Consider the following 26,497-nt stretch of genomic DNA (forward strand, 5'->3'; position numbering starts at 1 on the left):
ATAATAAACAATAATTTATTTTGGAGTTAAAGTCCTACATGCTAATTAATTTCCATTTGATGGCACTCATTTTCTGATAAAGGGGTCTCAGGACTTCATTGTTAGCAATCGTGCACTCTTCCACAAGATCATGAAAAATTTTTTGCCCCCTTGTTTCACAGATAATAAAAGTATTAGTTCCCTTTATAGGGCAAGTGAAGTAGAGTTCACTTGTTTCTGTGACCTTGGTACATGAAGAGATAGTTTGGGTGGACTCAGGGATGGTCTACTGACCACTCCATTTGTTTTTAGGTGGATATTTTGTCATTCATCTTGGTTTTTTTTAAATCTGTCCATTTGTTGTCAAATCTTGTTCCTTTGACTTTTTCAACTCCTAGTGAAGCATACACCATTTACATCATACCAAGCTTAGCTGTCCTTTGCTATTTTTCCATTTCTTTTTAATAAATGTTGTCTTGTAAGGTTTCTTTTGGTCCTTGTGAATTCCATGATATTGCTTGTTAGGTAAAACCAGTGTTTTTTTCCAGTCAACGTATGACGTATCTTGCTCCATTGGGAATTTTCCTGTTATTTCACATACTGTTGTGATATAAGTCCAAGGTATTATAAGTATTAAGTTGCTTTTTAAAGAATAGAATCTCGTAGAAAAAGAATTGTGCACCAAGTGAACGTCAAACTATATGTGTATAATGGTGCTGAATACTAGTACTTTATAAATTCATATGTGTTTTTGTGTGTTGAGAAATCGCGTCAAGTACTTCTTCCAGTCAACGGAAATTACTCAAAAGTTGACAGAAGGTAGAGGATTAGATCAGGGGTCGGCAACCTGCGGCTCTTTTGATGTCAAGTTTTGGCTCCATGCACAAATATTAATTATTTTATGTTATTTTCAGAAATTCGTAAAAATATTGTTCTGCAACACTCGGTAATGAATTAAATAATTGTCAACATAAACACTCGCGACTCGATTAGAATATTTAGTTACTCCCTATTTCGGTGTACTTCCTATTAAATTGTTCATCCCGAATTGAAACATTCATCTTCATGGTGGATAGCACAAAGAAACTAAACAAGGTAAATGTAAAACTGCACGGAAAGGAAAACCAAGCCTATGCCTTGCTTGAGAAGTTGATGTTTCGAAAATAAATTACTTTTTTTTTGTTGTTGAAGACACGGAGAGCGGTAAATAACTTGATTTCGAAAAATATGAAACCAACGCAACTATTAGCATGAATTGCTTCAGCATTACAACAAACAAAACGAAGGATGGATTCATTGAGAGATTTGAGCAATTTAAAATAAATGCAAGTACTCTGACGTTCATAGCAGACTTTCTCAACTTTGAGCTATTTGGAATCGATACACATATATACACCTAATCCTAAATTTTGAAAAAAAAAACGTTTGTGGCTCTATAAGAACTGGTAAATTTTGTAAATTGCATTTTTTGGCTCTTCCGTCGGTAAAGGTTGCCGACCCCTGGATTAGATCGTTTAAATATATGTGAAATTTCGTTAATCTATTTGAAAACGTACTCCGGTTACCGGAGATCGATGAAAAGTTGATACAGAACTACAAATTTGATATGATACTTGTATATGAAATTTCACCAACCTAGCTGTAAAGGTACTCAAGTTGTCGTGTTCACAGACACACACATACATATAGAATTGCAAATGCAAATCCCAGTTTCTCCGACTCAATTACGCAGAGAACACCGAAATTTTGATAAATTCTACATTTATAATTTTTGCCTGATTAAAATAAGTTCTTTATACTCTGTGTATGATGAAGTACTGAGGTGTTCAATGAAAACTCGAAATTTTGTGATTTTTGTGCACGATTACAATACTTTCTCTATATACGAGAAAGTAAAAATGGACTATCTAAAACTAATAGTGCTAACCATCTACGTTTTGTACTTCATACTTTTTCTCACAATGCAGTCAGTTTACTATTTGTAAATCTTGCCTTAGTTTAACAAATTTAGTATCACTTCAATTCACAAAACTCATCCTACTGTGTTGCAACAATCAAATTCAGTTAAAAACAAAGACCACTTCCATATCCAATTTTATACCGATGGGTTCCGTAGACTTGTTCAATAAATAATATTGTCTTTCTAGCAATTTTGTTAGGATAGGTCTTGGTTTAAATGTTAAAATATGTTGTCTATAAACAAAGCCACTCGCCTGGGTAGAAAGTGTGGGAGTAGTTATGACTTCTTAAGATGAGGGAGCATCCAGTAATTGTGAAACCCACTTGACATTTTCTGTTCTCAATTGTAATATTGAAACGAATTAACTTATGCACCATATTGCCACATGCATTTTGTCCACCAAAGAACAATCTGCTAGTCAGCAATTGTTTGATTTCCCTTCTTATATTTATAATATATAGGGAACTGTCCCCAGATCATGAGCCTCATCTGCTGAGAGATTTGGGACTCCTCTCCCACATGACCAATACATTTCCTTTCACACAAAGTAGCTATATTAGGTTGTTTTCTTTGGTATATTTATCTGAAATTTAAAGGGTTACGGGAGGGCTGTGGGGTGTTGTCATTTGGTGAAGGGGTGGGAAAATAATGAATGCCACATTATTGGTTTTTGTTGAATGGAAAAAACTGAGAATTACATGAAGAGTATGTGCTTAAGATTTGAATTCTCCCAATAATTACACTGTAGAGCATTTGAAAATTTGCTCATAGTTGTAATAAAACAGTTAACACAACAGAAAAAGAACAAGACCTTTCAATAAGTCGTCCTTATTTTATTTTTGCTAGTACAAAGAGCAAATAGACTTCATTTTAGATAAAATTTTATTTTGTTTTATAACCCTAATTTGCTCAATTTTTTGAATTAAAAAAAACTCTTGTTAAAACAAACCCCAGGATAGCCTAATATTTGACTTAATTTTTTGTCATTAAAAGAGTAAAAGCAGTTTAATAAAACTTTATTACATGGAGTTCTATCTACTATACATTGGGGTATAAATGATTAAACGTGAAGAAAAAAGCAATCATCCACCAGAGGAGGAAAATAAAATACATCAATTGTCTTGATCAGTGAAATATTGGTACTGATGGCAGGCCAAAGAGAAGGGAGTATTGGTAAGCTTTGAAACAATCAAGCTTCAGCCCTACTTTTAATAATCTGCCGTGATTTTTTTTTAGACAATCAGGTCACAGCGCTCACAATTTCACATTCATTTGCAGCACTTGAGGTTGCCACTGCTGCACAAAACTAAATTTTTATATCTAAAATTAGCCATTTGAAAACAGGCAGATGTCAGGGTCTTATTCCTATTGGGTGTCAAGCTTAGATTTGTATCAAACTTTGAACAAATACAACCTTAGCTCATCAAGACTTGGGATTTATGGCTAACTTGCAAACTATCTTCCATACCCCATCATGCCATTTTACATAACATGGCTGAAAGATTTTCTGTCAACAACAGTGTGTATGATTTTATGGGGAATTACAAAAAGAAGTTAATCAATAAAGACATATTCATTACTAGTTTTCTTTCAAGGGAAGAAAACCTTAGGTTAGACTTCTTGACTGCTGTTAGACACTCTGGTACAGTACTGAGTTTACTGTGGCTTTGATAATCCTTTGAGGGAGACCTGGATTTTTTTTGCCTTTACTAAGGACCAAGAATGGGGCAGCAACCTTAACAGTTTGAATTAGTGCTGTGGTGCTCCAGTTCGCGGCTGTAAGTGGTGAGCTGTGCCTGACCGTGTGGGGTTCTAGGTCACCGGAGTTCCACTGGGACGTGAAGCATTTAGTGACCTAGTTAAATGGCCCCTGAGAGAGATGAGAGGCCGGGTACAGACGATCTCCTTGGTAAGTGGAGTCCTGTGACAGCAGAACATCCATTTGGGACCTGAAGTCATCTGCCATGAAACTGTCCTGAAAATGACATGGGCCAAAATGGTTAAAACTGAATTCTGCATGAAATTAAATGAGAACAAAAAGACATTAAACTATTTTACTTCCCTTACCGCCAGCAAAATACCTGGCATTTTTTAAAAATAATTTAAAAAACAATAACCACTGACGTGAAAAAAATATAATAAAAAAAATATACACAAAACTAGTCCAAGTTTATTAATCATGAGGTTAAATAACTTAATAATTTACTAATTATTAATAAAAAGAACACTAATCCCTGAAAAATGTGAACGAAACACCACTTCTAAAATTTTAAATGCAAAAAATAATTTGATGTAGTCACTGGAGCTACTTTCTTTTCCAATAGAAACTTTATAAATAAGGTAGAGGCATTTCAATTAGATTTAATTTCACTAATTATATTGCCCATAATTTTGAGAAAATTTTTAACTTTAGAAAAATCCTAGAAAATGAACCGCTAGTGATAGAACTAGAAAACAACGTAGATAGAATTTATTGTTTCCCGCTTCTGCCAGTATCTTCAAAATCTCTGTACAAACTAGACTTTCGCTACTATGAATACATACAAGTGCTATACACAGTAGGGCGACGGAGGACGCACCAGACTGTACCACACAAAAATTCTCAGGTGACAGCATAGACCTATAAAAGGGTTAAAGGATAAACTCTAACAAGACAAATACCTGAGACAGTTCTGGTTGTGACAGTCCACTGAGACCTGGCTGAGAAAGTCCACTAAGACCTTGGCTCATCTGAAACTGTTGGCTCATTGACATTCCTTGTGTCAAAGGACCTTGTGAGAAGTCCTTAAATATATTTAAATTAAAGAGAATCAGATTATTTATAGGGGTGTGAACAACAGTCAAATGTGAGTTTCAAAGTAATGTAACAAAATTCCCTCACTCTTTATCTTTGCTGTAAGGATTAATATTTGAAGAATAAAAATACAATTTGTGCTACGTACTTGACTTGCCTGACTCTGGGAGTTAATGCCTAAGGATCCTTTATTTGCCTTTTGTCTTCGGTTGCCGCTCCAGCCACGCCCACCCTTTTGACCCCCTAATTTGATTATAAACCAAATACATATTTTTGAGCATATTTAAAATGTTGACTAAATAAAGAAATATACGAGTCAATAAATTATTTTTCTTTTAAAGCCCAAATGTTGCAAAAGAACTAAGTTCAAAATTATCATTAAAGACCTTTACCTTGAGAAGCTTGACTGTTGAACTGCTGTTGAGCAGTGTGAGATAAAAACATGTTAACCGGTACCGGAATATTCATAGCTGATCTTGTGTATGCTCGCTCTGGCCCAATAAAGCCCAACTGATCATGAGTGCGCATCACTGGTTCTCTATAAGCATTGTTTGCTTAAAAAAAAATTATATACGTATATAGGCTGAAACCGTTAACCTTTCATGGAAGAAATATCTAATTTTAAGATATAAAGCAACAATCTGCTTAAATTAAAAATGCTTGTTCAAAATTAACAATCTAAAAATAAAATAATAGCTTCCTACCACGATCATAAGCATTTCCTGGGACCAGCAGCTCTCTTGCATCAAACATTGTGTTGCTCATAAAGCGACCACCCTAAAAAATGTTGGAATTATAAATTACTTTCAACCTATTGTGCCAGGAAAGATAATAGAAATAGTTTTCATTTTAAATAAAAAAAGAATTACAGGATTGGTGGTATTCACAAGCTTGCGTGGTTTACTTATGTTCACAAAACATTCTTTAAGGCTGGATAGAGGTCCTTCAACAAGACACTTTTGTTCTCTATAGTAAGTTAGAAGATGGCACCACAGAGTTTGCTGGAATAAAATTAAGTGTACATGTTTGAGATGAAATAAATAAAAAAATAAGAGATGGTCGAGTGCTTGACTGCTAGCCCAAAGGTCTACTTTGGATCTCGATCTGGAATCATGACTAAGTCCTTCCAGCTCTGGTGGGTATGCGACTTACATTAGGTCAAGAAACACGAACTCTACTTCACCTGCCCTATTGATCATACGATCTGAATGAGGACCTTTAATGTTACTAGACTAAAATAAACAAAAGCAAAATTATCTAAATATTTTTAAAAATGCTACCTAAATGAATTTAAAGATGCTTCTCAGCTTTATCATTATCCCTTTAAATGTTTTATCATGCAGAGTTAAACTCAAACTATGGTATTTCTTTTTTTTCCTTAAATTTTAAAGTGGCATACATGAATAGTTAAATTGTTTCAGTTTTCATTAAAAACAATATAAGCAATATTACAGATAAATATAACAGTATATATGTATATATACAACATACCCTTGATAAAATTTTTGGATTTCCAACAATGATAACACCATATCTGAAAAAAAATTTTTGCCATGAAACAAAGCATGTTAATTAGTGATAAAAGTAGTTTTTATTATAATATAAACATTGAAAATCTTAAAACATATTTTTTGGAATTTACCTGGCACGAGTGAGAGCTACATTCAAACGGCGTGGGTCATTTAAAAATCCAATGCCTTGATGCTCATTTGACCTCACACAAGAAAGTAGAATGAAGTCTTTTTCTCTACCTTGAAAGGCATCAACACTTGCAACTTCAATTTCCTATTAAAAACAAGTATAAAAACATCTTGCTTAAAAAATCATCAACAGAATATTTTGTTTCAGTTTAACACAAAAATGTTCATGACTAACCAGATAAAGTTTTTTGTTAAGAGATCCATTATACTGCATATGCTGAACTTGATATGCCCTCTGCCCTTCATAAGGGGTAATGATTCCTATTTGTTCAGGCTTCACTCCAGCTCTCAAAAGTTTAGTTGCAAGTTTCTCAATGTTTGCAGCTTCAGTTCTAGGATTAACCAAAATTTTATTGTAAGATATTTTGTTTACCTCTTGTGTAAAAAAATTATGTAATATTAGTACATTATTAATTTTCTGTTGATTTTACAGTTGCAAATTTCAAAAAGTTGTTCAGCAAGGTTTTGTATGGTTTTAAACATCAGTGTTATAAAATTTTGATTGTGATGTTTGTTGTTTTAAATAGTGCTGAAGTTTACATGCACATTTTTTTCATATATTTAGTGAAAAGATGACAAAAGAAATTGTATACCTGTTAAGATATGAAGTTCCAGAACTTGAAATTTCTTCAGTGCCAAAAGTACTATAAAAGAACATTGGTTTGTCTGGCTGAGGCCATGGAAAATCAAGTCCAGATCTAGTGCGATCAGCTACAAAAAGAAATTCTTTTCTTTAATAGAATGTTTCCACTAAACCTAACAGAAATAGTATTTTATTTTCCATAAACCTACCAGCAGTGACTCCATTTTGAAGGGACCCCTCATAAAAAATATTTGAAGGAAAGCTACTCAATGCTGGGTGCATGCGATACTGCACTTGTAGTCTGATTGGGCGAATTCCAAGAACAACAAGTCTTTCAAACAGTGACTGCGATAAACCAGCTCTAGCGGCCTTTTTACACATCACTACAGGACCAAGCTGACAGTGATCTCCAACAAGGATTAGCTGTGGACAGTTGGTTAGAAAACTGTTTAACCTGTAACATATAAATAAACTACGAGACATAAATTAAAAAAAAAAGCCCTCACTTGTCTGCATCCCAAGATTACAGGTATCATGCACTCCGGTTCTGTTGCCTGAGTGCTCTCATCAATAAGGACTGAACTAAACTGAAGCTTGGCTAAGCGTGGGTCACCAGCACCAACACAAGTACAACAAATAACATCAGCAGCCTAAAAATAATAATGAAGAATAGTATTAACACAATAATGATATCAGTAGAAAAAATATTCTACACATATGTACATCATAGCATAATTTACCTGCAGTAATTCTTTTTCACATTGCTTTTTTAAAGATCTGTATCTTTTCTCATCACCTGAAGATAATTCTCCAGTTTCATCTTTGAGTTGCTGCAGCTTGTTTAGCTCTGGCAATCTAGAAATAAAACAAGACATGGTTGATTATCAAAATATACATTATATTTAAATGCTATTTATACTGCCATTTTAAAATTGGCAAAACATCAAACAATTTTAAAGTTTTAACTATCTTACGTGTCCATATTTCGTATTTGGTTGTGCAGTGCCAAAAATGAAACTGGTGAATCAATTGCTTCCCTAGACTTAGCGCACAGTCTAACAACCTGTAGGTTATAATCATAACATGGACTGTTTTTAAAAAAAAAAAAATTAAAACACATCAATGCCATACAATAAGCGAAACTTGTTCAAGAGTAAGTTGTTGCTTTACTTAAGCACTAAATGTACATCCTGCAAGTACAATGCTATTGAAATAGTTTAGAATTAATATATCATAAGGTATTGTGTATAAAAAATTGTTTTATCTACTTTAATCCTTATGAGTCAGCATTTTTAATTTGAAACTAGTAATTGACACTTTAATAATCTTAAAGTTATTGAAAGAATAGACATTTACTAATTACCCTATTATTTATTTAAAAAATAACATTTTGTTTAAAGTTATAAATAAGAAAACTAACCTTTAGGCCAGTTTTATGGATCTTTTCAGTCAGCTGGTCCACGGCTATATTTGAAGGAGCACAGACAAGAACAGGACCATTGTTTTGTTTCACCATGTGATAAACCACAGTAGCAGATGTTACAGTTTTTCCGGTACCTGGTGGTCCCTAAAAACAAAAATCAGATGTTAAAAAAACAGTGGAAACCAGTCCACAATATATATAAGAAAATGCTGTTTTTTTTCTAAACAAAATCAGCTTATTTAGCTATTTTCCAGATTGAAAAGAAAAAGGTTAGTCATGAGATACGTTAAGTAACCATTCACACAATTATCAAAATGCTATATTATATTTAATTTTGACATATGGTGAAAGTTACATCATCAGCCCAAAATTCTTTTTTTCATATTCTACTATACCTGAATAAGACTAAGTGGACGCTGCAAAACAGTTTTTACAGCATAGACCTGAGAATGATTCAGCTCAGGTAAGCCAGGCGCAGAGAACCTTTTTGGAAGTGTACATTTTAAGGCAATGTCTTCAACTTCATGTCCAAGAAGCTTATGGTAAATATATCCCCAAACAGACGTTTCATCAACAGCAAATGTCTTTAATGCTGATTGCATTCTGAAATATTTAATTTGGCTATCAATTTAACTTGACATATTTTAGAATGCAAAAGCACTTGGAAATACAGAGCTAAAAGATGACCATTAAAATTTGCTTAAATATTTTATATTTGATTTGTTTGTAAAGCTGTACCAACATTACCAATCATATAATTTTAGATTTAAACGATTGTTTGTGATTGTTAAAAATTTAAACAAACATGTCTACTGTGATCAGGTGTGAAATACTATTTCAAGCTATTATTATAATGATATAAAAAGATAATAGAATATTTAACCTATCAAAAGATGTCGATTTCCAAACAAAATCCAAGACAAAGTTGTGAGTGCAGCTTTCTGGGACACCAGCATTGCTCTTCAACTCAATAGCTATTTCATCACTATGGTCTTAAAATTTGGTTAATTTAAATATACATGAAATATTGAGAAAAAAAATAGATCAACAAAAAAAATATGCAACAATTATCTTATTAGTTTCAAGGATACTATCTGGTATCTTGATAACATGTCCTACACCCGACCATGGTTTTTGTAGTTCTCCAACATAGCGAAGTTTAAGCTCGTCACCATGCATAAGTTTCATTTCTATAAGAAAAAAATATTAAACTGTATTCTTATGGGTTTCAAGAAAAAAATTATTTATAAAATATGTTGATCATTACAAAGTAACTGCTAAACCGGGTGATAAAACCTCCTTAATTTTTCTCTTATAGTACAATCAAAATATTCTTGTAGCTATCTGATATAAATGAAAGCTCATATTATAAAATAGCTTTAATTACTAGTTTAACAAGATGTAGAAGAAAGCTTCAAACAATAAAAAGGAAAGTATCAAATAGTAAATTATTTTGACCTATTAAAAAAAAAATACAATTGTTTCATTATTTCTCACTTACCATCATTAGCCTTTGATAGACAGAAATAAGCAATTCGCTTTTTATTAAGTCCAGTATCCCAACGTACTACAATGTTATCCTGAGTTTGGGATTCTTTCAATCTCTTGTCATAATCAGCCTCCAGTTTAACCAGAGGACCAAAAATATTCTGGTACTGATAAGCATCGTCATATCTGCAAGAAAAAAATTGATACTGAACATATGCTTTTACTTAAGATGTGTAACAATTTAGAGCAAGGCATATAACTACATCAATACATACCTCAGTTGCACCTGTGTAGGCTCTTCATCCAATCCAGTTCTTTCTAAATCTTCAAGTTTTGCATCAGGATTGTCCTAGAAAATGTGTTATTTTAATAAAGTCAACAACTTTTTTTTTTACAAAATTACTTAAATTGTAAATTTTCAATAACATTTATTAACAGCATGAGCTAATGAACAGCAAAAGTGTTCATTAGAGAATTTTCATAGATTAAACAAAACCTACATAAAATTTAGTATATAAATTCAAGTTTTTCACCCATGAAAGATATAGAATCAATTTATTATAATCAAATATAAAGTTTTATATGAATGTACAAATAGTCATAGCGTACAGTTCTTGGTGAAAATCTGAATTTGCCCTTGAAAGATAGACTGTTTTTATTTTTACCTTCCATAACTCCTCAAGCTTATTTATTTGTTGTGCTGTGATCTGTCTAGCTCTGAGCTGATCTTGTTCACTTGGCACTTTGACTAACCATGACAGAAATGATCGATCATTTATAAGAGGCTGCCACTGGCTAGGATCCCTAGGATAAAAAAAAGAAAAAAATTGGAATAAAAAAAATAACCAACTTTTAATTCCAAAAGCTTTTTTATTTATGTACCATACATACAACAACAAAATCCCAATAAATATTTAATCATAACATATTATTAGAGAAGAAAATAAAAAATAAAATTACCAATTCATGTCTTTGAGGTTACTGAGATTAGCGCAAGGATGTCTGCAAAGCAAAACCACCACAGACTCCGCCTTTGCTGGAATGAACCCAAGAAGGAAGACATTGCGGCAGCCACAGTTGTAACATTCAAGTACAGTCTCACCCAAAGGACCATCTTTATGCAAGGTGACTTCTTTTGTTTTAGCTCTCACAAGATGATTTATAATGTGGCTAGATAAAGATAAAGAGAAGGTAAAATACTGCTCGTTATAAAAGCAAAAGAAATTTATTTGATAATTTTTTTCAAGATTAATACCTTCCAGAAGTGTTTCCTCTGCCATTGCAAAACCACTTTTTACTTGCATTACAAAAAACAACACAAGCAGGATCATGAATTCCACAATAACTGCAATAATAATAATTAATCTTATTAGTTATGACATATACATCTCATAGTAGTGTCAAACAATGAGTTCACATTAATTAATAGTTGGTGGTTAGTAACAAACTTGAATATTATCAACTGATTTCAAAATCCCCAAAGGCATTTAAACTTGTTAATAATGCATTCCAATTTATTAAAACTATTTTGTACATAAAGCAAAATTAGCTGTCAAGTGCTGGACATATATAGGCTGTTAACTTGTCGTTGCAATACGGATACCAAGCTCATTCTATATACGCCTGAGGCCAATGGAGGTGTTAAAGGGCAATAGTCTTATTTGTCATAAAACAAAATCTATTTTAGCATCCCTATGAGTTACAATCTCTTGAAAAAAAATTTGTTTAGCTCATAAGAAAAATGAAGTTAATAACAATCGGTAGAAAAAAAAATTAACTTACGAACAAGCATGCTTGGGCAAATCTTTCATGTAAAATTGGTTTTCTTCTGGTTCTTCTTCAAAGTTCAGCTCACCCATGCCTTGTGTGATGTTTGCCACTGTAATACTGACATCTCCATTTTCCAGATGATCAATGCCATTTATCTATAAAACCATTACCAAAGTTCTAGACTTAAAGAGTTATGTACAGAGTAGCAGAAAAAAAATGAACCTTTTAGTACTGATTAAAGATAAATTAACATTGTGCTTATAAGTTATCTTTAAGCAATACACCAAAATCATTCAATTTTTTCAGCTAAGAATTCTAAACAGATCTTAAAAATAGAGATAATGCATTGATCAACCTAAATATAGAAAGTGATAGTGTGCTTATCCCTATACCTAGTTTTCTTATCTTGAGTCAGTACCTGGGTTGACGCCGAGGCATCCTATAAACATTAACTAAACTAATGAACAAATCTTAACTGCTATTAATTGAGCTCTCTATTGTCTACAGCATGATTATGTGGTCCCGTCAGTTATGCAGCATTATTTATTAGCAATGCATTACTTATAGCACAGCTAGCTTAATGTGTTAACTCATTTTTCTCTTGCATGTTTAACAGAAAAATACAAAACGACTACTCGAGAGTTTGCCCCAGAACCATTAGTCTAGCCTACAGAAAATGCAAAATGCTATTACTTAAATAGCTGCGCAATGTGCTGAAATTATCACTTTATAGCTGTGCAAATTACCCATTTAGCCTTATTTTTCTTGCAAAACTATCAATTCTGTGTGGTCATGCAGTCGTACTTTGCCTTTCTGGCAGATCATCAGGGGTTGAGGGTTCATAGTTAACTTATAATAGATCGAGCAAAGAGATCTAGTCTAAGTATAAAATATTTTTTTAAAATAATATTTTAATAGCCTATTTACATCTACGAGCAGACTCGCGCCGTAAGCATACATCGCTATTTAGATGTTTTATTTGCTACTTTTCAGTAATTCATAATTTGTGAATTCGACACTACTCCCTCTTTCCCCATTCTCCCCCCACCCCTCCTTGAAAGCGGCAGTCTGTGACGACAGTTTACAGACGACAATGAAAAGATCAAGGAGAACTTTGAAATTGTTTAAAAGCTAAATTATCTACCCCTAATAGCCATCACATTGTTAACATTCAGGGTGAACCACAGCTCACCAGACTGGTGAGGTGTGGGTGGTAGCGATAAGCCTAGTGAGCGGGGTAGGAATGGCTAAGCCCTTATGTGGTGGTGTCTTGTATGGTCCCCACGTAGAGAATTATATACATAGACTATTTAAGTATTCATCAGGTGAATCCCTGTCCCATCAAACAACGAAGATTTAGATGAAAATGGTCAATTTAGCGCTTTTTAAAATACATGTGCATCTTCTTCCGGCCAGAATCTGCCAAATATTTATTGCTTGTAGAGTAAAAAAATAATGTATCTTATAAAAGTTTATGATAAATGATACAGTATTTTCTATTCAGAGTTTACTACTAGTATTGTTTATGACAATCCACGAACTTGACCTTAATAGCATTACCGATAGAGAAACTTGCTAGTTCTATAATAAATAAATAATACAGGGTTCATGCTGCAAAACTAAAAATAAATTCCATGAGTTTTCCCAGGACATTTCCAGAAGTTTTAAATATATTTCAGGAGATTCTTAAAATAAGAAATCTGTATTGTATGGCCACATTTACAATAAGTTGATTAAGCGCAGACGCTTATGTTAATCTGTTCTTTTTCTGCAATTAAAGCAGTCTTATGCCACTATTGTACTAATTCATAGTTTAATACAGCTATAATTATCTTAAATAAAAGAAATTTATGATGATCTAAAATAACAATAAAAGCCATTTAACATTACAATTTAATGTTTCCCTTATTTATATACAGTTTTTAAAAATAGATTTTACACTACAACAAAAAAAAGTTACCCAATTTTTTCCACATTTAAATAATGTAAATGTAATGATCTAGTAGCCCACTTTGTTATCAATCTAATGATAATGTCTAAGATTCTTAAAGATGGACAAGGTATCAATTACTTTTTAACATTAAGCCTGAAATCATGTGATAGAAAATATAATTTTAGTCTAGACCAAATAAGCCGCCATGAGCTTTAATTAGAAGGAGTCTAATTATTTTGGGGGATTTTTATACCAGTGTCCGATAATAGAATCTTCTTTAAAAAAGGAGTGTTTCTCCCCTCCCCCCTCCTCCCATACAGGAAATGGTAGAAAGGTCACAGTGAGTTCATTTGAGGTCAGAATATAGTAGGCCTAGAGCGCACATCACAGCAAGAACAACAAGGCTATTTGAGATTGGCCATGGTCTCATTTTTATTTTTCCTAAAACAAGCTGTATTAAACATGAACTAGGCTTGGCTGACGTAATTGTCCTTCCAATGCCCAAAGCAACAAAATAACATAACGAATGTATTAACAATAACTTAGGCCTATTTGCCTTACAGCATTTGTATTAAAACAAGCTATTAAATGCCTTACAAAATAGTCCACTATTTGTAAAGGTATTGGTAAAATGGACACAAAACTAATGATGGGGAAGTAGTAAAATGAAACCACCGGTAAATAAGATACTTTGAGAGACTTTAAAACTTAGATTCGATTGCTAGTATAAAAAAAAAATGGTGATGTATCTACTAGCTTTCTGATGATGTCGCAATCAGTTTTGAGAAAACCAGACACATCATAAAAATCTATTTTATTCTAAGGGGTCATCCATAAATGACGTCACGCTTTTTTTGACGATTTTTACCTCCCCTCCCCTCCGTCACACGTCGACACAAAAAGTCAGACCCCCTCCCACTAAAATCACGTCACACCTCAACCTACAACCCCCCTCAAAATTGCAGTTGAATTTTTTTTAAACATCGATATTTTTCCAAAATCTTGTCTAAACTATTACAATTTATTAAAACAGTTATCTAAAACGCGAAATAACGTCTAAAATTCGTTTTCTAACATTGCTTTTTTATAATGCAAAAATGTGACATCGCAACATCTGAACCCCCTCCCCCTCATCACCACAGAATTACGGACCCCCCTCCCCCCTACAAGTGTGACGTCATTGATGGATGACCCCTAACTTGCTACCCACTATGTGACAATAAAGGCCTACAAACAACAGACAAATCCTACAAACAACAGACAAATAGGGGGAAAAATTAACATTTTGATAAATAATTTATGATATGAATTACCGAAACCAATTTCTGGGTCTGAAAGATTTATTTTATACAGACATCCCTGCAATTTACCAGATAAGATAGTGGTAGGCCTATATCCTGGGGTTATACTGTAGTGTAAACAGCGAGAGGAATCAACCATTTAACCATTATCATTAGTTAGGCTAAGTCTTTTCTTTATTAGTCGCATATTTTACCCACACACTTTTCAAATAAAAAATGAATAAATACCAACTAACTAGGGCCTACATGTTCATATTGTAGGCTAGTTAAGAAAACCAAATATATTCATTAAGTCATTAAGACAACAGAATCTAGACTAGATCTAAATAGTCTAGTTTTTAGATGCCCCTCATATTATATTAGATCTAGATTCTAGTTAAGTTATGACCTGTTAAGTCTAAGTTAAGTAACTTAAGTAACTTGAATTTGTGTTAGAATGAGAATGTTAAATCTAAATCTAGATCTAATTCTAATCGTGTATTGTAATTCTCAACATAAATATGATCTAGATTATCTAGATCTAGATTCTATACACAATTTATACATACTTGACTTTGATTCTGGCTAACATTTACATCTTGCTGATGAGACTGGGTTTGTGATTGTGTTTGTGAAGGAAGTGTAAAATCCGTGAACTCATATTCAGATCCTTGAGTATCCGCTCCTAAAAGATCAGTTTCTTCGGTCTCAAGAAACGTTAGAGTTTGTGAATTCGGTCCGTAGGTATCAACACTCATAGCTGTGTAGATAAAGCAATTCAAAATTTAGCACACATTTTAGATTAAGTGAAGTACGTTAGTTAAAACGTTGAATTCCCGTAGATCAAGAATCGAGATTTTTCTCACCGACAACAAAATTCTCCACGTGTATGGCGTTAACTGAGAATAAACATGTGACACCAACATTTATAATATAATATAGATGGTCTACCTGATATTTATTAATAACCGAGTTCTAAAGCGCAGTTAATTTGTATTAACTAAATCATAAACTGATCAGGTGGATAATCTTCTCGTCCAGGGCACTTGCGGACGTACAAGATTGGTCTAGCAAAGGCTGACGTCAGTCAAGCACAGGAAACAAGTGAAGTAAAGGGAAACAACAATATTTTACTATGCACACATTTTGATTACGCCATTCGTTTTAGAATTACCAGGATGGCATTTGTATATCTATATCTAATGCGCGGTTATTTTAGGAAGCTCCTGCTTATAAAAACTGGCATGTACTAAAATAATAAAATTATTTTCTAAGAACTGTTCAAGTAAATATTAGGATCTAGATCTAGATCTAGATCTAGAACTAGATCTAATAAAATGAGTAGACCCTCAAATGTGAGCGTGCCTTAAGATTTGTTCTCACGCAAATCCAAATAAATTTCTAAATGAATGGTTTACATTTTACATGTTAACCCCTTGCCAACTAGATCTAGATCTAGGCATTGTCATTATTCATTATGTTATGTAATCTAGATCTAGATAGACTAACCTAATGTAGTGGGCCTATAGTGGCCTATACTCTTCTATACTCTATTTGCTATTATAGATCTAGAATCTAGTCTATTATAATAATAAAAGATCTAGTGAAGCCTAGTTTTAGTAATCTTAGAGTAGACAAGTAAAGTAGGCCTAACTACACTAACTAGTACTACAAAACTACTGCACTTAGTTAATATACTATTACTACTTACTACTAATGAGCAGCCTCTAACCAAAAAACAAAATCCTAATAAAAAAATAATATTAATCTAGATCTAGAATAGATCTACTACTAACTTAAACTACTTATCATATGAAGAAATTAAGGGCTTTCACATGGCACTGTTAGTTGATGCATCCTGACCTATTGATCTATATTAATTATCTATTATAATTCTCTACGTGGGGACCATGCGAGACACCACCACGTAAGGGCTTAGCTGTTCCTACCCTGCTCAACCCCCACTAAACCCCATCACTTGAAATTTTCGGGGTGGCGGTCAACATTTTTCAGGGGGGGGGGGTTGGGCACACTATTAAAAGTGTATGTTTACAATATAAAATCCATCTCGTTTGGGGGTGGGGTGAGGGGGGGGGGGGGCGGTAGACTTTCAACAGGAGGGGGGGGGCTATCCCCCCCACAAAGAGATGCCTGGAAGAAACTCTGATCGTAGAGCCTGCTATTAGGGGCAGATAATTTAGTTTTTAAATGATTTGAAACTAAGAGGAGGTAATAACAAGTTCTGTTTGATCTTTTCATTGTTGTCTCTAAACTGTCGTCACGGACGACTACTTTCAGTCGCAGCATTGGTAGTGTTGAATTTAGAAATTATGAATTACTGAAAAGTAGAAAGTAAAAGAACTAAATAGCGGTGTATGCTTACGGCATGGGTCAGCTCGTATAGTATAATTAGTAAGTTCAACAACTTAATAATTAATATTACTTTATTAATTATTTTAATAAATTAATATATTAATTAATATTAACTATTAACTAGCTAGGCTTGACTTGGGTGGCCTATTTGTAAAACACTGTTATTAGTATTATTAGCAGTATTAGACTATTAGGCTACTGGCCTAGGCCTACACTATTAGACTACTTGGATTTTAATAATAACTAGCCTAGGGTAATGTAGGACAGCGTTGCCTAGGGGTAGAACGCTAGACTGCTAACATGTCAGTTCGAATTCAGGTTCAAGTCAGTAGAATGTTCCTGACTCCACCCAGCTCTGACGGGTACCTAACTCACATAAAAAGGCAGCTAGGCATAGTGATGAATACACTATCCCTTCATATGCCGTAGTGAAAGAAATATGTGAACTCTACTTTACCTGCTCCATGGATCGTCAGGTTCAAAAAGTTAACTAGAGCAATTTAAATACAAATTTTAATTAATTAAACTGAAGAGTAGGCTTAGTTAAGTGTTACGTTCCCTTTTGGAACCTGACAGTCAATGGAGCAAGTGAGGTAGATTTTGTGTGAACTCTGCATATAAAGGGATAGTGTGGTCAGCACTATACCAATTTGAGAAAACATAGTTATAGTAAGTTGACAAAATTTTACAAATAAAGATTTTTATTTTTAAATTTTAATATATTGAAATAGAATGAATTATTAATTTATTTTTTGAGAAATATTAGAGGTATTGGTAATGTTAAATAAATAAAGTTAACAAATGGGTCTAGAAATATAAATGAACTGTCATACAAAAAGTGAATTTTTGCTTCTTTAAGGGGATATGCTCAGTTTTTTTGTTTTTTTTTTACAATTTAACATCTAAAGCCTTTTGAATACTTTTACTGTTTGACAAATGAAAGTAAGTATTAAACAGCACAAAAAAAAATGGTTGAAAACAATTTAGGTTGTCATGAAAACTCAAAAAAACCTATTTTGAATTTTTTGATACTTTTAAAAACGCTAAAGCTTTTTATTTATGCACTTATAGCAATCAAATTTACATGGCTTATATTTTAGTATATTTTAAAACTTTTGTCATGACAACTTTTTGATATAGCTACTGCTCAGAATTCTTCAAGGTCTGAAAAATCACACCCTTGTTACAATGCAAGTTTCAAAATGTGCATATAAACTTTTTTCTATGAAAGCTATCACAATTCCTTCATGACAAAAGTTTTATTTTTGCATGCAGAACAACTACTGAAAATATGGTGGGCATTGTTTTATAAATATTACTAGCCGTCCCGGCCAGGCCCTGCTCTGGCTTCTGTGAAAAACCTTTCAGTTAAAGACCATTACCTGTGTGTTTAGTAATCATCATAAACCCGGCATTGCACACCCAAACCAAAACCAAAACAACAAAACGCAAACATAATGCTAACACAATTACAAATACAAACGAAAACAAAAACCTAACAACTAACCCAACCACAACCACAAACACCAATACGAACACAAAGAAAAAAAAACGAAAAAGCAAACGAAAACAAACCAAATCCAAATGCAAAACCAACCACACACCCAAAGAAAAAAACACAAACGAAAAAACAAACGAAAACAAACCAAATACAAACGCAAAACCAACCACAAACACAAATACAAACACAAACGCAAAGAAGATAAAACACAAACGAAAACGAAAAAAGAAAGAACAAAAACGAACCAAATCAAAACGCAACCACTAACGCAAACCCAACCTAAACACAAAGAAAACACTAACGCGAACATAAACGCACAGTGCTCAGAGTCTAGCCCGGGGCGGAATCGCCTGTTTCAGCCTAATAAACGACTATAGTACCCCAACTTATTCATAGTCTTTTGCACTCACTTTAATGAACGTAGGCGCGAAACCGAACACGGGAGGCCCGGGACCCCAAATAGCACCCTGTCTGGGCGCCAGAGGACGCACCATGACGTCACCGCCTGATTGAACTTAGTAAACGACTATAGTACATAACTTATTCATAGTCTTTTGAACTCACGTGAACGTATATACCATAGCGTACACCGGAAGGCCCGGGGCGCCAAATAGCACCCTGTCGGGGTGCCGGGGGACGCCCGGATTTGATTCACTTAAAGACTATAGTAACCTTTCTTATCCATAGTCTATCGCACTGTTAAAAACAAAATTATGCAGCATAGCGCTCACATGATAGCCCAGGGTGCCAAATCGAACCGTGCAAGGGCGCCGGCGGACGCGCCTGTTTCAATTTAGTGAACAAAAATGATAATACTCCAAGCTTATCCGTAAATGGAAAGAAATAAACATATAGGATTTGTAGGACCTGGCTTATTAAATGTTATTGATTTAAAAAAAAAATATTGAACAGTATGTTCAGTGTATAGAATAAATAAAAGGCAGTGTTAAAAATACCTAACGACATTGCACTTAATCAATCCCCGCTAATTATGTAATTTTTTTTTTTTTCTTAACACCAAAAACAAAGTAATAAAATGTAAATTCTTTCTTCTTAAGAATTTTTTTTATTAAAGGGAAGTAACTGTGCAGTCAATACATTTCCGACACAATTTTAGAAATTTTATAAACGTCGATACACTTTTTAAAATTTTTATGTCGCGTTCATAATTGAAAATTATTCTTCTAAGTAAATAGAATGAAAATTGTTTTTAAAGACTTTCAATGGTAATTTTTTGACTCGTAAATTTAGACTATGAGCACGATAAAAAATCTAACACTTAAATCCATAGAACTGTCAACGACAAACTTTTTTGCCACACGTTACAGAACTGAGCTTTATATATTAGATATAAAGTATTAGTGTTTTGTTTTTTATAGTGTTGAAAAACTTCAAACTGAGAAAAGTAGCAAAAAGTAACTGAAAAGTCTGAAAAGTCTGAAATGACTAACAGAAATTTGAAAGAAAAAGAAATCAAATTAAATAATACATCTTTTAGGCCTATAACATAGCTTTTGGCCATCATTCTACAATTACAAAACGATAAACTACCATTCAGCCCCCTGTGTTGTTAATATGTGCAAGATCCCTTTTTTGAAATGCAAATATAACAATTTGTGATCTAATTTATAATAACAAAATATTTTTGATTATAAGGCAATTCTTTTAATTTAAGGCTAAAAGTTTTAGACCTGCAAAAAACTACTCTAAATATGAAAATATAGACTCTCATTAAAAAATTGTGCTTATTTTTTCTGTTCTCAGTGCATTGCATCAAGACATTTAACTATTGAGGCTACTCACATTATCCTTAATTACCCCAAACTGGTTCATACTGTGAGTTACACAAGACGTCATTGTTTGCTACACAGATATTGTCTTGGTAAATACAATCTATAAAAGAATGAAGCATTTGTTTTAGAATTTTCAGTCAAACAAATCATCATCTTAGGCCAAAAAACCTACAAAATTAGGTTATGACTGACTTTTTCCTGACAGGCTCATGTGGATCAAAGGGCTGCAGCAACACTTTTATATCTCACTTGATTCTGGACATCTCTCTTAAGCTTGGCCCATGGAACTGCAGCTTTTGCTTCACTTCTTATAGTGCTACTCCCCCATTATCCTTTATCCCTGTAGGTTCCAGCTTAATGCCTACTTGGTAACATTTTCTTCAACTTTACTCTGTGTATGCCCAATCCATCCTTACTTGTGTGTTTTGAACTTCTTCTCAAAGGACTGCTGTCTTATATTTTGCCACAGAAATTCACTGGAGATTCTTTCTAAGATTGAGGCATTTGTTTGTTAAGGTTTGTAGCATGTTGGTGTGATTTTGGTGACCCCCTTCTCCTCTCAGGTCTCTGAACCATATACCACTATTGCCTCAACAGAAGTGTTCTAGATTGTAATCTTACTCAAGAGGGACATTTCATTTAAGGTGTCGGGAGTTAAAACAAGTTATTGATGCCCCTTTAAAAGCTTTTGCCTTTGTTTATCATGGTATCCAGATTTAGATTTAGATGGATGGGGAGTTCCTGATTTGTATTTGAGTCTTACTTTGAGGGCTTCTTCAGATAGCCTGTTATGTTTTGATTGAGCATGTTGTTTATGAGATGGGTTGCAGACTTGTTGCCAAAATCAAGATCTCCCAGTATTTTAGTAAGCTCCACTTGATTTCTTTGTCCTTCTTGGTAGTTTTCTGTTGAACTAGTAAATTGTCATCAAGAATATTGCTGGTTACAGCATGCATACCTGCCTTGCTCCTGTCATCATCCTGCCCTTTTACCTCACTTCACAACAGGTGGAATACAATACATTTGTTCTTGCCAGATAAACTAAACATAAGATGAAAGACAAATGTTTAAATTCAAGAGGAGTAAGTCCGTTATTAGTGTTATCAGCTTTTTTCTTCTCTTTCAGGATGATTTTTAAAGCTATGTCTTCAAAATCACAAACTACATTAACAGAAGAACAAAAAGCCAGAATAGAGCAAAACAAAAAAAAAGCTTTGCTTCTTAAGAAGGCAAGGGTAACCAAACGTCCCCATGAGGAAGGGCCATCCAGGTATCAACAATTTAAATTTTCCTTTTTATTGTTTGGATTTAATTGTTTGGGGTCGGCATGGTCGAGTCGGTAAAGCTCATGGTTGCTAAACCGAAAAGTCTCGAGTTCGAACCCTCGGGCAGATAAGGCTCGTTAGCTGGGGACAGCCACTCTTATTGGAGAGACAACTCCAAAATCAAACAACTGCTGCCTTGTAGTTTGTTCTTGATTGGACAAAGGCTGTGGAAGCAAACCCAAAAAGAACAGCAGGCTGAAAGCGGAGTCAATGGCCTCAATGGTGCATAACCAGTTGACACGTATTCTTAACTGTGATGGAGGCGTGGTTTGAGTCGGCAAAAGCTAACGGTTTATAAATTCGAAAAAGTCTCGAGTTCAAATCCTCTGGCAGATAAGGCTAGATCCCTTCCAACACTAAAAATTAAGAACGAAGAAGAAGAAGCTATTTTAAGAAATGAAGTTTTTGCTGAACTTTTTTTGCTAATATGTTACCATTCACTGCCTTTAACAAATAAACTAATGAACCCCATCATATTTTACTCTAAAGTTTAGTATTAGCCCATAGAGAAGGCAAATAATACAAATTAACAGCACATTCAGTATTTGGTTTATTTAGTAATTAAAAATCAGTTATTTGAAACTTATTTTGATATTATTAAGATCTAAAAATTTAATTTATTCAATAGATTTTTAAGAACTAGAATAAAAATAATGTATGCTGATCTCCTTATTATTTACCAGACTTGACTAAGTACTTGATTTATTTTTAGGGAGAAAGTGGTTAATAAAAACAGACTTAATCTAAAAAGTTAAATCTATGAATAATTAACACAAATAGCCTACCTTTTTGCTATTTCATAAAGTTAGCCAAATATTTTAATTCTTAAGATGCCTATGAAGAAAGTCTGTATTGATTGAAAAGTCTCATTAATGATAACCAATTTTATTTTGCAAATGAAGTTATGTAGATAATTTAGACAATGTCTTTAAAATTTATTGTACTTTTTATAAGTAAAGATATGTTTCTTAAATAAATCAGTGATATTGAGAGCAAAATTCATTGGACTCCATTGGAGATTGACACTAGAGCTGGATTCTTTTTAGAAGATGTGGATACAAAAACAACAAAAACAGATAGTATAAAGATCATTCATGAACCAGGTAAATTAAAATACCATTTCATTTAAAAATAGGATTCTAGAGAAATCTCCCCCCCCCCCCCCCTCCCTTCAAAACTAAACTCAGAGCTATTGCACTATTTTCTCAAATTCAATTCTTCACTTCGTCATGATCAATATTTGTTGTAGCAATGTTAGACATAAAGCCTTATTTCATTGCCCTCAGTAGATAAATTTAAAAAGAAATAAGTCATTCATAAAGTCACAACACTGCAGTGATTTGCCTCATCTGCCATGTCATAGCCTCCTAATGGTATTGAAACAACACATTGTCTGATATCTCTATTTCATTTTAAAGTAGATTTAATTATATTCCTTTAATTTCAGGTCCACTGATTGAAAGTAATTTAGTGTGTGAAGAATGCCAAATGAAATTTCAAGATTCATACTTATACAACAAATTTGATCAACCAGTGTGTGATAGTTGTCGGTAAGTTGTAAAATGTTTAGCTGTCTCAAAGTAAGCTGTTTTTTTATGCCCAGGTTATGTAAGATAATTATAGTTTAAGCACAGTTTATAGCCACATTCCTTTTTTCCAACACAGTTGGGCATAAAGCAATGCAGCAGAGCTATTTTCTTTTCTAATTTTGTTTTAACAATATCAACAGCGATGATGAAAAACATTCTCTTATCACAAGAACAGATGCAAAGAGCAATTATTTATTAAAAGATGAAGATTTTGATAAAAGAGAGCCTCCATTAAAATATATCTTAAGAAAAAATCCACACAATCCAAAATGGGGAGATATGAAACTTTATCTTCAAAGTCAGGTAAGGTTTGTAGTATTTTAAAAACAATTTGTAATTATTAATTATTAATTTTTAATCAATTATAGATACAGTTTTCTCAATTATGAAATAATCCTCAAATTATAAAAATATTGCACAAAAATTTTACAGATTTGGAAACGAGTTATGGAAGTGTGGGGAAGTGAGGAAAAGCTGGAGGAGGCTAGAGAAGAAAGGGCTGCTAAAAAAGAGAAGACAAAACAAAAAAAATATGATAAAAAATTAAAAGGTTTGTATTTTCTAGTTTAAAAGCAGACATTGCATAGCATCTAATATTTTTGGCTTTTCTTTTTATCAATACATAATACTATATTACTAACCATAAAAATTAATTCATTTAATTTAAAAAAAAAGGAACATACTGGTAGTAAAACTCAGATGAGCAATTGTTCACAAATGTAACATATAGCAACTCACCATGAAGATTAACTTCCACAGAATTACGCATGTCAGTAAGGAGTAGCTTGTGGCGGAAAGATCTCTCAGGTCATCAACATGAGTATGGTGATGAGGTTTATGATGAAGATAAAGATAGCTATTCTAAGACTTGTTCATCTTGTGGTCATGAGTGGACATATGAAAAAATGTAAATTGGTTTTTGTTGTGTAAATGTTATAGTTGGGCATTAGCAGTAATACTTTTTGATGCATTTTTGGTCTCATAACCCTTGTATTTGTATGGCATTCATTGTATTTGTATGGCATTTGTAAAACAATTTTTATGTAACTATGTGTACATTGAAGTCGTAGAACAGTGAATCTGATCTTAGCCATTTAGCATAAACATTATATTTAAGAGGCATTAAATGTACATTTTCCCTGTTAAGATACACATTTTTCTATTGTTTTTTAGGCATTACATTTGCATTTTGTCTGTTAAATTATACACTATTTTTATAATTAATATTAATAAAGCTAAATATAATTCCTATTACTATTTGTTTTTTTTACAAATATGTTAATATAGTTTAGTATCTTAGAACCATTGTTAATTTATTAGCACCTTTCACATAGCTGAGATGTTTTTAATTATAAAGGCTTGCATTAGTTTAAGTATTAGGTTCTTCTTGAAAATTTCTATTATAGGCCTATATATAAGTTGCGGGCTAGGGGGAGGAGGGAAATCTGGGTGAACGTCCGTGACAGTGCTGGCTTTTTTTTAAACCATAGTTTCATCTTTGTAAATATCCATATCCACACCAAAATGCTACCGCTGAATAATTATCCGCTCCAATGCGAGGACCCCCACCAGCATAATATTGTAATACCCTTGACCTCCAGTGCAGGACGCTCAACCAGCGCACTCCATATTCTAATGTAGTTTCTGTGAAAATCAGGACGCTCACCAAACCACAGTCGGAATGTATCCTACTATATTTACAAAATGTGTATGCCATAAACCATTTGCGAGATGTGTTGTAGAATGGACGAAGGGGAATGACTCAATATATTTGTAAAAAATAATCAAAGCTTGGTTATATCCCTTCTACCACCTAAATAAGGACCTCTGGAGTGTACTCACAAAATTTCTTGGCGATCAGATGAATGAATGGTGTAAGAATAAACAATCAAGCTTTGTTTATATATATGTATATATATATATACATACACACACACACAGATTGACACCTTGATAAAAAAGTGCACGGACATAAGAGACATTGAGAAATGAGGTCTCGATTAAGCAATGTTTAGCTTTCAAGCACAAGCAAAATTTGAGATACAAGAATACTGATTAGAGGTTTACACCCCAAAAACTGCAACTGGTTTTACTTCGGAGCTATTTACTGGCACTTGCCTAATTTAACATTCTGAAAGAGAGGAAGAAATGACCTTAAGGTAAAAGTAAGGAAAGAGGGTGTAATGAGTAAGTGAATTAAAATGACCAAAAGAGTTTAGAAGTGAATCTCCAATGCCGGTCCCATCTACCTTACACCTCCTCCACAAGCTTAAGTCAGTCTATTTCCAAGGTAAATACACTATTTACAATATATTTCTTTACAGCTCTATTTTTAAAACAATATTTTGCATTTTAAATAACATTCATATTCAAAAGCAACTGTGTTGGCTTGCATGTATTAATCTTTAATATATAATAAGTATTTATTACTGGCCATATTCATATTTCACAGAAACACTATATGTAGATAAAGATATAGATTCTATTAGCTTGGAAAAGTAAATCGCAGTTAAAGCACTTTCCTGTAGTCACAATAGATTGTCCTTTTATACATTTCATTTTTCTATTTTTTAAAATGGTTTTCAATCATACTTATCTTAGTATAAAAGAAATCACATTATACAGGACTATGCTACATGACAGAAATCAAAATATTAAATAAAAAACAACTCATAAAGTTTAAATCTTATTATTTATTGTTAACAGCAGAGTAAAAGTTCCATCTAGGATCACTCTTATTGAAACATACTAATTATACATTTGTTATGCTTGCTTTAGTGTTATAAAATTAGGGCAGTCAAATGCCAGGTTTTTTGTGTGTCCTTTCATATTTTGGTGTTGAAATAATTTAATCAAACATCATGACAGTCTCAGTCTAAATTAATGCATTTTAGTCAAACAGTAATATGCTTACGAGATGTTTTGCTGAACAAAATAACTACAATTTTTAAAATGCATATGATTACATCATAGACTGGTGTACAAAATGAACATAAATAACAAAAT

The 26,497-nt window shown here is 33.1% G+C and overlaps 3 protein-coding genes across 8 annotated transcripts in view; 2 read left to right on the plus strand and 1 right to left on the minus strand.

Annotated features, from left to right (window-relative positions):
* Positions 1–26,497, plus strand: part of LOC131943865 (small ribosomal subunit protein bS16m) — a 49,349-nt gene that overhangs the window by 12,958 nt on the left and 9,894 nt on the right. The gene's annotated exons all lie outside the window — the stretch shown is intronic.
* LOC131943856 (regulator of nonsense transcripts 1) lies at positions 2,758–16,195 on the minus strand. 4 transcript variants are annotated; one of them, XM_059304144.1, is made up of 26 exons: positions 16,085–16,195; positions 15,480–15,670; positions 11,710–11,852; positions 11,183–11,272; positions 10,888–11,097; positions 10,593–10,731; positions 10,203–10,276; positions 9,941–10,113; positions 9,531–9,629; positions 9,323–9,431; positions 8,835–9,042; positions 8,437–8,583; positions 7,991–8,079; positions 7,757–7,871; positions 7,523–7,666; positions 7,226–7,439; positions 7,027–7,144; positions 6,609–6,765; positions 6,376–6,518; positions 6,225–6,267; positions 5,603–5,734; positions 5,438–5,510; positions 5,126–5,287; positions 4,882–4,976; positions 4,601–4,723; positions 2,758–3,914 (listed from the first exon to the last, which is right to left on the minus strand). In XM_059304144.1, exons 2-26 carry the CDS (start codon positions 15,666–15,668, stop codon positions 3,795–3,797), a joined length of 3,309 nt encoding a protein of 1,102 aa, XP_059160127.1. In that variant the 5' UTR covers positions 15,669–15,670; positions 16,085–16,195; the 3' UTR covers positions 2,758–3,794. The 4 variants fall into 4 exon arrangements, with proteins under 4 accessions (XP_059160127.1, XP_059160129.1, XP_059160125.1 ...); XM_059304146.1 differs by lacking the exon at positions 16,085–16,195 and adding an exon at positions 15,862–16,021 and having other exon boundaries at positions 4,891–4,976; XM_059304142.1 differs by lacking the exon at positions 16,085–16,195 and adding an exon at positions 15,862–16,021.
* LOC131943861 (DNA repair protein complementing XP-A cells homolog) lies at positions 16,064–24,722 on the plus strand. 3 transcript variants are annotated; one of them, XM_059304152.1, is made up of 8 exons: positions 16,064–16,156; positions 20,549–20,666; positions 21,704–21,847; positions 22,884–23,005; positions 23,350–23,452; positions 23,632–23,794; positions 23,924–24,041; positions 24,251–24,722. In XM_059304152.1, exons 3-8 carry the CDS (start codon positions 21,705–21,707, stop codon positions 24,400–24,402), a joined length of 801 nt encoding a protein of 266 aa, XP_059160135.1. In that variant the 5' UTR covers positions 16,064–16,156; positions 20,549–20,666; position 21,704; the 3' UTR covers positions 24,403–24,722. The 3 variants fall into 3 exon arrangements, with proteins under 3 accessions (XP_059160135.1, XP_059160136.1, XP_059160134.1); XM_059304153.1 differs by lacking the exon at positions 16,064–16,156 and adding an exon at positions 16,160–16,265; XM_059304151.1 differs by lacking the exon at positions 16,064–16,156 and adding an exon at positions 17,209–17,322.

This window comes from Physella acuta, unplaced genomic scaffold (assembly GCF_028476545.2).
Source record: "Physella acuta isolate Inbredline_101_S28 unplaced genomic scaffold, ASM2847654v3 ptg000470l, whole genome shotgun sequence".
NCBI classification, from domain to species: Eukaryota; Metazoa; Mollusca; class Gastropoda; family Physidae; genus Physella; species Physella acuta.

Excerpts from the sequence above, each read along its gene's own strand:
- LOC131943856 (XM_059304144.1), bottom strand. The coding sequence starts at position 15,668 with ATGAGTGTTGATACCTACGGACCGAATTCACAAACTCTAACGTTTCTT. Across the intron at positions 11,098-11,182 it reads AGAGGAAACACTTCTGGAAG|CCACATTATAAATCATCTTG; the intron begins GTATTAATCTTG and ends ATCTTTATCTAG. Across the intron at positions 7,440-7,522 it reads TAATCTTGGGATGCAGACAA|CTAATCCTTGTTGGAGATCA; the intron begins GTGAGGGCTTTT and ends AACTGTCCACAG.
- LOC131943861 (XM_059304152.1), top strand. The coding sequence starts at position 21,705 with ATGATTTTTAAAGCTATGTCTTCAAAATCACAAACTACATTAACAGAA. Across the intron at positions 21,848-22,883 it reads CATGAGGAAGGGCCATCCAG|TGATATTGAGAGCAAAATTC; the intron begins GTATCAACAATT and ends TAAATAAATCAG. Across the intron at positions 23,006-23,349 it reads AAAGATCATTCATGAACCAG|GTCCACTGATTGAAAGTAAT; the intron begins GTAAATTAAAAT and ends CTTTAATTTCAG.